The 12377-nt window shown below is 41.0% G+C and overlaps 1 protein-coding gene across 1 annotated transcript; it reads right to left on the reverse strand.

The window, feature by feature from the left end:
- Nucleotides 1-601: 601 nt before the first annotated feature.
- On the reverse strand, nt 602-904 carry LOC140862026 (uncharacterized mitochondrial protein AtMg00820-like). The gene has a single exon (XM_073265033.1). The coding sequence runs from the start codon at nt 902-904 to the stop codon at nt 602-604; it is 303 nt and encodes a 100-aa protein (XP_073121134.1).
- Between the last annotated feature and the right edge of the window lie 11473 nt (nt 905-12377).

Consider the following 12377-nt stretch of genomic DNA (forward strand, 5'->3'; position numbering starts at 1 on the left):
ATGTACCTACTAATGAGACTTACAGAGTAAATAATGTCTGGCCTTGTTGTCGTTAAGTACATTAAACTTCCCACAATTTTCCTGTAGAGTGTGCTGTTAATTTTTTTTCCTCCATAATCTCTAGTTAACTTCGTGCCAAACTCAATTGGTGTGCTCGCTGCATTACAGTAATTCATCTGAAATCTACCTAGAATATCTTGGATGTATTTCTTTTGTGAAAGAAAAATCCCATCAACAGATTGCACAACTTCAAAACCAAGGAAATAGTGCATCTTTCCAAGATCAGACATATCAAATTCATCCATCATAGACTCTTTAAATTTTCAAACATGGTACTGTCATTTCCGGTGAATATAAGATCGTCAACATATAAGCACACAACAAGCATCCTCCCACCATCTCCAATTTTCACAAAAAGTGTATGTTCATATGGACATTTTCGAAAACCTTCTCTCAAAAAATAAGCTTCAATTCGACTATACCAAGCTCGTGGAGCTTGTTTTAGTCCATATAAAGCCTTCTTTAATTTATATACTTTTTGTTCATTTTCAGATTTAATATAACCAGGGGGTTGCTTAATAAATACCTCTTCATTCAAGTCTCAATTCAAGAATGCCGATTTCACATCCAATTGATATATAGGCCATGAGTTTCGTGCAGCTAATGCAATCGTCAATCTGATTGTGTCATGCCTTGCAACAGGAGCAAAAACCTCTTTATAATCAACACCGAACTCTTGCTTGTAGCCTTTTGCTACTAGACGCGCTTTAAATTTATCAACTTCGCCATTCTCCTTCAGCTTCTTCTTATACACCCATTTTACGCCAATGGTCTTTTGCCCTTTTGGAAGATCCGTTAACTCCCAAGTATTATTTTTTTCGATTGCTGCAATTTCAGCATCCATTGCATTTTGCCACTTCGATTATTTAACTGCATCTTCAAAAATTACTGGATCGCAATCTGAAAATAGAGCAAAATGAGTGAGTGGATCCTCATTATTGCTAAGGCTGTGTACCTCATAGTCCTCCATCCATGACGGTCTTCTTTTAATGCGTTGAGAGCTTGAACTACTAGCTGCATTGGATTGTTCACTTGACAGTATTTCAGTTGTTTCAGCTGGTTGATTTTGCATGGCGGATGGAGTTAAATCAGCTGATTGTTGTTCCTTCTCTTCATGCTCATCAAATTCACTCAAAAAGTGTTGTCCTAATTGATTGTCTTGTCATGCCCAAAATCTGTCTTCATCAAAAATTACATCACGACTAATAATAATTTTATTAGTGATAGGATTATACAACCTGTAGGCTTTTGATTGATCACTGATACCAAGAAAGATGCATTTCTCTCCTTTGTCATCCAGCTTCTTTCTCTTTTGATCCGGAATATGAGCATATGCTATACACCCAAAAATCTTGAAGTGATTCACATCAGGTTTGCGTCCTTTCCAAGCTTCTTCAGGTGTCATATTTTTAACAGCAAGTGTAGGACTTCTGTTCAAAATGTGAATGCTCCAGTTAACTGCCTCGGGCCAGAAATTTTTCGGAACACCACTTTTATTCAAAAGACTTCGCACCATATTCAGAATGGTGCGGTTCTTCCTTTCACATACTCCATTTTGTTGGGGAGTATAAGCTGTCGTAAGTTGTCTCTTGATGCCATGCATTTCACAAAAGTTTGCAAATTCATGTGAGTTATATTCACCACCTCGATCTGTGCGAAGAACTTTAATTGGGCTACCACCTTCTTTCTCAACGAGCACTTTATAATTCTTAAAGACTGCAAAAGCTTCGGATTTTTCGTGCAAAAAATACACCCATATTTTCGTGTAAAGTCATCAATAAAAGTGATGAGATATCTTTTACCTCCATTTGATGATGGATTTATTGGTCCGCAAATGTTGGAGTGAATCAATTCCAAAGGCTTCTTTGCTCTACAAGATTTCCCTTGTGGAAATTGATTTCGATGTTGTTTGCTAACAACACATTCTTCGCAAATCTGAGAGGGAATTTCAATTTTTGGAAGACCCGACGCCATATTTTTTTGTTGAAGTGTCTTGAGACCACCAAAATTTAGATGTCCATAGCGGAGATTCCACAGCCAAGTTTCATCCTTCAATCTTGTCGAAAAACATGAATCAATTGTATTATGAAGATACAAAGGAAACATTCGGTTTGCTGTCATTTTTACTTGAGCAATTAAGTCCAGCTTCCCATCTTCAATTCTGCAAATACCATCTCTAATAGAGATTTCAAATACTTTTTCTTGAAGCTGTCCAACACTAAGCAAATTTGTTTTCAAATCTGGAACAAGAAGAACATTAAAGATAGTATGAGTAGTGTTGTTTTTTGTTTGAATTGTTACCTTTCCAATCCCCATTACAGAAACTTTGGAATCGTCACCGAACTTCACACTATCTCTAAATGTTTCATTTAACTCAGAAAATGCAGACTTATCTCCACACATATGGTTGCTGCAACCTGTATCTAAATACCACATGTTCCTCTGAGTTTCCTCCTTGGCTTGACAGACCATCAACAAGGACACTTCATCTTCTTTTTCTGCAAAATGAGATTTTTCAGGTCCTTTGGATAAATTGGTTGTGCATTCTGACTTGTAATGCCCAAACTCATGACATCTATAACATTCCACATTGGATTTGTCTACTGTCTTTGGTCTGTAGGCTGTTGATTGGTTACCACCTCGTTGGTCACGTCCTCTTCCTCTCCCTTGTGAATCATGAACATGATTATCTCCATATTTTTGTTGTGATTTTCTGCGATCATTATTACCTCTTCCTCTGCCTCTTCCTCGATCAGATTTATAGAAGATTGAAGGTTGTTTGTTCATTGTAGCTTGCAAAGCTTGCTCTTCTTTTTCTTGTTGAGACATTTTTTTTTCATGAACCAGCAATGACCCTTGCAATTCATCAATCGAAAGGACATCAAGATCTTTTGACTCCTCAATCGAGCAAACAACATAATTAAATTTTGGCGTCATTGATCGAAGAATCTTCTCATTGACTGCCACGTCTTCAATCTTTTCTCCATTGACACACATCTTGTTGACAATGGTCATTGTTCTTGAGAAAAAAATCAGAAATAGACTCTCCTGACTTCATGCGAAGTGTTTCGAACTCCGTACGAAGTGTTTGAAGCAGCTGCCTTCTTGCTTTGTTTGATCCTTGATATTTCCTTTTCATTGAATCCCAAATCTGCTTGGAAGTTTCTTTGCTAAGAATGGTTTCCAAGATGGAACGTTCAATGGTTTGGATGTAGTAACCCAGATTCTATTTTAAGATAATAATATGTTAAACATGATTAAGGGTTAGTAATTTCGGAGTGTTATTGGACTTCGGAAGAGAATATGAGCTTTTGAGTTGGGCCGGATCGGAAGCTCCGAACCCAGATCGGAAGTTCCGATCCTAGCCACTTCGGAAGCTCATCGGAAGCACAGAGATCGGAAGCTCCGATCCTGAAACGGAAGTTCCGATCTCCGGCTGCCAGCTTTGCCCGATGACTCAGCCGCGAGTTTTGACAAGTGTTGATCGGTGGTGAGATCGGAAGCTCCGATCGTCGGATCGGAAGTTCCGATCCTGGCGTGTCCTGCATGCATGCAATGAGCTGGATCGGAAGCTCCGATCCCGAAATTGGAAGTTCCGATCCTGGCCGGGAATTTTGCCTATAAATAGGGCTCGTTCGATTTCATTTTGAAATACGAATTCCCGAGTTTCCTTCTACAGTTATATAGTGTGAGATATACACTTGAGGGCCCTATCGGTTATAATAGAGGTTCTGGAATAACCAAGGTGTGGTTATAGTCATCCGGGACTAGCAACTCCAAAGGGCTAACTACGGACGAAGGTATGATTCGGGAATCTATTTAAGTTTTGGGAGTACTTATTAGTTTAGTTAAGGCTTATAGAACTTATGTAGTGATACGGTGAACTTTTGAATATAGGCTTGGAACCTAGGATCCTACTTTACTTGAACTAGCCTAGAGGTACGTACACATTGACTGAGATTGCCAGCGAGTATACATGTTTATATGTTGCAGTTATTTGGCATTATTATATGGCATGATGTATGCTTTACCGTCTTCTATACTCATATGTCATGTGCATATACACGTTGAGCCTATACCTTGTTATACCTGACTATAGAGCCGCTCAGCTCTATACTCGATAGTCTGTCACTGAGAGTACCGCGACGGCGGGGGCATTTATGTCTGTCTACTCTGGTGTACTGGACGAGTGTGGTTGCACCCAGAGGTTGATCCGTGCGGTGGCAGCACTCATGTGACACCGGTTCTGAGCATGACTTTTCAGATGACCCTGTACCAGTCATCATGTTGCATGCATTATATACATATGTTTACTCATGTCTATGTACTGGGCGTTAGCGCTCACGTCCTAGTTGTTATCTTGGACACCCTATTTCATGGGGCAGGTCGCAGGATGGACGGAGCTGGTAGTTCAAGGCAGGACTAGGGAGCAGGAGCCTTGAGAATTTTATTATACAGGATTCGATATAGCTGTATAATGTTTAAGTTTTCGATTTGGTTGTATCACTACAGTATTAAGTCTGGATTATTTACTAAGCTGATATGTAAATTATGGATTATGTTTTCGCACGTTTTTACTATGTTCCATATATTGTTATATTAAGTTTAATGCATGCTATTAATTGCCAGTTAGTAGGTGATTCCATGCAGGGTCACTACATTTTTGGTATCAGAGCATGCTTAGATTTTGGGATTAGTACTTGGGATTTAGTTTAGTCTTGGGTAATTCTTGCGCATTTGGGATTTTAATGTGCAATTCTTTTCAGGATATGGCTGACGAGAGTCATGGTAGTGTTGGCCAGGGAGGTGGTCATCATCATCGTCATCATCGTCATCATGGTGATCAACATCGTCATCATGAGGGTAGACGTCGCTACTCTATTAATAAGTTCATGCAAGTAGGACCGAAACCTTTGGTGGGAGGCGAGAATCCTGAACAGGCGAGGAGTTGGATGTCTAAACTCGAGATTACTTTTCGTGCTTTCGATTGTACTGAGGATCAGAAATTGGAAGTTCTAGAATTCGTTCTAGAGGATCGAGCACATTTTTGGTGGGATGCCAAAGCTGCTCAGGCACGTACTGAGAGAGGACAGGTGACTTGGGGGGATTTCTGTCGGGAGTTCCAGAAATTGTATTTTCCTCCGGCTGTTCGCCAAGCACGATCTATGGAGTTGCTTACTTTGAGGCAAGGATCAATGACTATTGATCAATATCAGCAACGATTTCTTGATCTGCTACCTTTCAGTCCTCATATTAATGAGAGTGATGCATCGAAGTATGATATCTTTCTACAAGGTTTGAACCAAGATATCTACTCTCAGGTTGTCGTCTGTGATGACCCGGTATCTTTTGAGACTTTAGTGAACCGTTGTCGTCTTGTGGAGACCAGCAACAGACGAGCACAGTTGATGATGCCAGCACAGCCTAGTGGATCTTTTGAGCCTCGAGCTCAATCTGTTGTGCAATCTGGACCTATGTCTTCTTCTACTCCTACTACTTCATCTGGATCTCGTGGTTCACGAGGTATGTTCCGTTTTGGGAAGAAGAAGAAGAAGGAGGAGTTTTGTAGCCATTGTGGAGGGAAGCATCCTGCAGCTTCATGTCGGAGAGCTACTGGTGCTTGTTATATTTGCGGTCAGCAGGGACATCTGCAGAGAGATTGTCCTCAGCGCATGGGTTCTGCTAGTGGATCGGGATCACAGATTGGATCTCAGGCTTCTATTGTTCCACGTCAGCAGCCAGCACCACAGAGTTCTTCTGGTTATCGTCCACAGACTCAAGGGCAGGTGTTTGCTCTGTCTCAGGAGCAGACTACAGAGGGAAGCGATCGCATGTTGGCAGGTACCTTTCTGTTATGTGGTATTCCTGCACTTGTATTAATTGATACTGGAGCATCGCATTTCTTTATTTCTAGTCGCTTTGTTAAGAGACATAGATTACCTTATGTATCATTATATATGGATTTAGTTGTATCTACTCCATTGGAGCAAGAGATAGTAACTAAGCGTCTAGTGATGGGTTGCCTTCTGGAGTTTGAGGGTAATGTGTTAATAGCTAATTTGATGATATTAGCGATGGCAGATTTTGACTGTATCTTGGGAATAGATATGCTGACTTTGTATCACGCTACTGTGGATTGTTATCAGTGTCTGGTACAGTTTCATCCGGATGAGGGTGATAGCTGGTATTTTTATGGTGAGGGTGCGCGACCTCCGATGCCACTTGTTTCGGCTCTGAAGGCATGTCATGTCTGGGAGTCAGGTGGGGAGGGCTACCTCATCTATGCAGTTGATATGTCCACGAGTAGTACGGGTATTGATCAGTTACCAGTTGTCAGCGAGTTTCCTGATGTATTCCCTGATGAGATTCCTGGTTTTCCTCCGGTGCGAGAGGTTGAATTTGGTATTGATTTAGTACCAGGAACTACGCCTATATCCCGAGCACCTTATCGTCTGGCACCGTCCGAGATGAGGGAATTGAAACAGCAGTTACAGGATCTGCTTGATAAGGGATATATTCGTCCGAGTGTTTCTCCGTGGGGAGCACCTGTTTTATTTGTCAAGAAGAAGGATGGATCGATGCGATTGTGTATTGATTATAGACAATTGAATCGTGTCACCATCAAGAATAAGTATCCTTTTCCGCGGATTGATGATCTGTTTGATCAACTACAGGGTACTTCTGTTTATTCAAAGATATATCTGAGATCTGGATACCACCAGATGCGGGTACGAGACTCAGATATATCTACGATTGCTTTCAGAACCAGATACGGGCATTATGAATTTCTGGTGATGCCATTCGGTTTGACGAATGCACCGGCAGTCTTTATGAATCTGATGAATCAGATATTTCGAGAATATCTGGATAGATTTGTCATCATCTTCATTGATGATATTCTTGTCTATTCTCATGACAAGGATGAGCATGCACAACATCTAAGGATTGTTTTACAGACGTTACGAGATAAGCAGCTGTATGCGAAATTGAGCAAGTGTGAATTCTGGCTTGATCGAGTAGTGTTTCTCGGTCATGTGATTTCTAATGAAGGGATATCTGTTGATCCTAGTAAGATAGAGGCAGTGCTGAACTGGTCTCGACCGACGACGGTTTCTGAGATTCGTAGTTTCTTGGATCTAGCTGGATATTACCGTCGGTTCATCGAGAATTTTGCACAGTTGGCAAGGCCTTTGACTCAGCTTACACGAAAAGATGTTGCCTTCATTTGGTCCTCGGATTGTGAGGAGTCATTTCACGAGCTGCGTAGACGTCTTACTACTGCACCTGTGCTAGCTCTACCTTCTAGATCAGGAGGTTATGTTGTCTATACTGATGCCTCTGGTCAGGGGTTAGGATGTGTTTTGACACAGCATGGACATGTTATTGCCTATGCTTCTCGACAGTTGAAGACGCATGAGAGTAATTATCCAGTGCATGATCTCGAGTTAGCCGCTATTGTATTTGCGCTCAAGATTTGGAGGCATTATCTTTATGGCGAGAAATTTGAGATATTCACGGATCATAAGAGTTTGAAGTATTTATTCACTCAGGCGGAGTTGAATATGCGACAGAGACGCTGGATGGATCTTCTGAAGGATTATGATTGTGAAATCAAATATCATCCAGGTTCTGTTAATCTGACTGCTGATGCCTTGAGTTGGCAGGTGAGACTTTCTGCACTTCAGACTAGTGAAATATCTCATATGATTCAAGAGTGTTGTTCATTAAGTTTTATGCTCAAGCACAAGAAAGGGAGGAATGAGATTCGTTTGTATACTATTCTATCTGAGCCAGCATTGTATTCTCGGATCAGAGATGCTCAGATATCTGATGTTAAGACTCAGCGTTTGGCACATCTAGCCAATGGAGTTAATACATCTGGATTCCATTTTCAGGCAGATGGTTTATTGTGCCTATCTAATCGAGTGGTTGTACCTAATAATGCGGAGCTCAGGAACAATATTCTTTCTCAAGCTCACAGGAGTCGATTATCAGTCCATCCTGGAAGTATGAAAATGTATAAGGATTTGCGAACTAGATTCTGGTGGAAAGGGATGAAGAGGAGTGTGTATCAATTTGTTTCGAGATATTTGGTTTGTCAACAGGTCAAGGCTGAACATCGACGACCAGGTGGGTTACTGCAGAATCTTGAGATTACCGAATGGAAGTGGGAGCATGTGACTATGGACTTTGTTACCCACTTGCCTATGCGGTCACGTCAGTGTGATGCTATCTGGATTGTCGTTGACCGTTTGACAAAATCAGCACACTTTATTCCTTATAACCGGGAATATTCTTATGATCGCATGGCACGTTTATATATCCAGGAAATAGTGCGATTACATGGGATTCCAGTTAGCATAGTCAGTGATAGAGACCCGCGATTTACCTCACGATTTTGGGGTAGTTTTCAGGAGGCGTTGGGTACCACTCTGAGTTTGAGCACTGCATATCATCCGGAGACTGATGGGAAGTCAAAGCGGACAATTCGTACCCTTGATCGAATTTGCTTACAATAACAGTTATCATCGTAGTATTGATATGGCACCTTTTGAGGCATTGTACGGTTGACGGTGTCGTACTCCGTTATTCTGGGATGAAGTCGAAGAATGACAAGTCGAGGGTCCTGAATTGGTGCAGCAGATTGTAGACAAGGTAGATTTGATCAAGCATAGGATCAAAGTTGCTCAAGATAGACAAGCCAGTTATGCTAATATTCGCCGCAGGCCACTTCAGTTTGAGCCTGATGAATATGTATTTCTCCGAGTATCACCTTTCAGAAAGGTGATGAGATTCGGCGTGAAAGGCAAGTTGTCTCCTCGTTTCATTGGGCCTTTCCAAATACTGGAGAAGATCGGAGATGTTGCATATCGTTTGGCTTTACCGCCAAATCTTTCCAGTATACATAATGTTTTTCATGTGTCGTTACTTCGACAGTACATAGCTGATGAATCTCATGTGATTCAGTCTACTGATATTCAGCTAGAGCCAGATCTGTCTTTTGTTGAACGACCAATCCGTATCCTAGACAGGAAGGAGAAAGTTCTTCGGAACAAGACTATACCACTTGTGATGGTACAGTGGCAGCGCCGAGGCGTTGAAGAAGCAACTTGGGAAACTGAAAGTCGTATGCAAGCGGAATATCCTGAGTTATTTGCTTTGTACTTTTGATTTACCATGTAAGATGTAATTACAGTTGTTGTAATAAAACATGGTTTAATGTTTCATATTGTTATCTTGATTTTGTCTTTAGATGTTATTTCGCGGATGAAATATCTAAAGGTGGGGAGAATGTAGTAACCCAGATTCCATTTTAAGATAATAATATGTTAAACATGATTAATGGTTAGTAATTTCGGAGTGTTATTGGACTTCGAAAGAGAATATGAGCTTTTGAGTTGGGCCGGATCGGAAGCTCCGAACCCAGATCGGAAGTTCCGATCCTAGCCACTTCGGAAGCTCATCGGAAGCACAGAGATCGGAAGCTCCGATCCTGAAACGGAAGTTCCGATCTCCGGCTGCCAGCTTTGCCCGATGACTCAGCCACGAGTTTTGACAAGTGTTGATCGGGGGTGAGATCGGAAGCTCCGATCGTCGGATCGGAAGTTTCGATCCTGGCGTGTCCTGCATGCACGCAATGAGCTGGATCGGAAGCTCCGATCCCGAAATCGGAAGTTCCGATCCTGGCCGGGAATTTTGCCTATAAATAGGGCTCGTTCGATTTCATTTTGAAATACGAATTCCCGAGTTTCCTTCTACAGTTATATAGTGTGAGATATACACTTGAGGGCCCTATCGGTTATAATAGAGGTTCTGGAATAACCAAGGTGTGGTTATAGTCATCCGGGACTAGCAACTCCAAAGGGCTAACTACGGACGAAGGTATGATTCGGGAATCTATTTAAGTTTTGGGAGTACTTATTAGTTTAGTTAAGGCTTATAGAATTTATGTAGTGATACGGTGAACTTTTGAATATAGGCTTGGAACCTAGGATCCTACTTTACTTGAACTAGCCTAGAGGTACGTACACATTGACTGAGATTGCCAGCGAGTATACATGTTTATATGTTGCAGTTATTTGGCATTATTATATGGCATGATGTATGCTTTACCGTCTTCTATACTCATATATCATGTGCATATACACGTTGAGCCTATACCTTGTTATACCTGACTATAGAGCCGCTCAACTCTATACTCGATAGTCTGTCACTGAGAGTACCGCGACGGCGGGGGCATTTATGTCTGTCTACTCTGGTGTACTGGACGAGTGTGGTTGCACCCAGAGGTTGATCCGTGCGGTGGCAACACTCATGTGGCGCCGGTTCTGAGCATGACTTTTCAGATGACCCTGTACCAGTCATCATGTTGCATGCATTATATACATATGTTTACTCATGTCTATGTACTGGGCGTTAGCGCTCACGTCCTAGTTGTTATCTTGGACACCCTATTTCATGGGGCAGGTCGCAGGATGGACGGAGCTGGTAGTTCAAGGCAGGACTAGGGAGCAGGAGCCTTGAGGATTTTATTATACAGGATTCGATATAGCTGTATAATGTTTAAGTTTTCGATTTGGTTGTATCACTACAGTATTAAGCCTGGATTATTTACTAAGCTGATATGTAAATTATGGATTATGTTTCCGCACGTTTTTACTCTGTTCCATATATTGTTGTATTAAGTTTAATGCATGCTATTAATTTCCAGTTAGTAGGTGATTCCATGCAGGGTCACTACATTGGAAAAGATAGTTCTTTGCTTTCAAATCCTTTAATTTCAGCCCTTCTAACTCTGCCATTTGCGCCTCCGAAAGCACAACACCAGCAGCTGGTTCTGATACACCAGAATCCACGACCTGCCAGTATTCTTTGGACCTCAAAAAATTTTCCATTAACATGCTCCAATGATCATAGTGACCATCAAACCGAGGAATAGCTGGTTGCACAAATGTTGCTTCAGATGCCATTTGCTATTTTTACTCACTTCACTCCACTAACCGTGGGCTTTGATACCACTGTTACAGAAATTGAAAGGGCAAGGGATGATTTTGAAGGAAAGAACCAGAGGACAAATGCAAGTTTTTATACTTCAGATAATAACTTGAGATTTTTATTTCTTACGTTAAAAATTTTTACAAACTTGTGCTCATATATAGAGCTGAAAATGGATGATACTAGTAACTAATAATTCCTAGAAAAAAGCAACATTACTACTGGACTTCCTAAAAACTTGGTAAACAATGACTTAGTAAACATCAAATAAATTATTCTATTAAATCAAATAACAAACATAAACAATTAAGAAAAATAACTTCAACATATTATGCGTGTGCTTGTTTCTTTCTTGTTGACATTTTGAAATTTCTGAGTCTAAGGTTACTTGGCCGATTTTTATGATTTTTATTCGTTTGAGTATGAAAGTTTCTGCCTCCTGCGTGAACGCCCCTCCGTGGATTTTAGGATTTTGTTTGTGTGTTGCTCATGTTAGGTGTCGATGTACATTGCATTTTGGTGATTGTTTGGGCATTTTTGAGTCACGGTCTTTATTGCATTCGCCCTCCTTCCCCCCATGGTTGAGACGTAGTTCACATGGTAGTACCTAGTTTGTGTGAGTCGGTTTGTTGATTGATTATCTTTGTGGGTTGTCAAAGACAGGTTCCTTTGAAGTTTTTGTTGCGATCGATTGTTTATTTCGCAATTATCTGTTGCTAGTTACGGATTCAATTAAAGATGAATTTTACAAACTTACTTGTTTCAAAAATAAGAAAAAATCTTTGTTTCTTTTATTCGCTATTAGATAGAGGGTACGATTTCACATAGATTCACATTCCACGATATCTTGAGATTATTATCTCCGTGCCACACGTCTACTTTAATCCCGAGCAATCATGACTCTATCCTCTGAGATATGACAGGGATAGATTTACATTTCCGAGGTGTGGTGTGAATAATTATTTACAAACACAGTTTGCGCTCTATTTGGTTTTGATTTTGTGTTCATTTACTGCACATTCGTTAATTTACATTCTTCTTTAGCTAGCTGGTTACAAGTGAGTTTACGTGGGGGTTTCGTTTGCGTCAGTGCTTTCAGTGAACAAAAATCGTACGTAGTTTACATTTGCTGCTTTCGTTCTTTCTTGAAGCCAAAATTAGAGTAATGGGTACTGCCGTGGGATCGGATTGGGACAGCGCATCTCTAGTTTGGCCAAGGTTTCAGCTGCTAAGCCCAGAATTACCCCGACTCAGAAGGAACTGGAGGAAATCTCCTGGAAGACTCGTTCGAGGCGCAGCATGCATACCACTCATGCAGGGGC

The sequence above is a fragment of the Henckelia pumila genome, chromosome 4, assembly GCF_033568475.1.
Source record: "Henckelia pumila isolate YLH828 chromosome 4, ASM3356847v2, whole genome shotgun sequence".
Lineage (NCBI taxonomy): Eukaryota > Viridiplantae > Streptophyta > Magnoliopsida > Lamiales > Gesneriaceae > Henckelia > Henckelia pumila.

Coding starts and splice junctions, on each gene's coding strand:
- LOC140862026 (XM_073265033.1), bottom strand. CDS start 904: ATGGATGCTGAAATTGCAGCAATCGAAAAAAATAATACTTGGGAGTTA.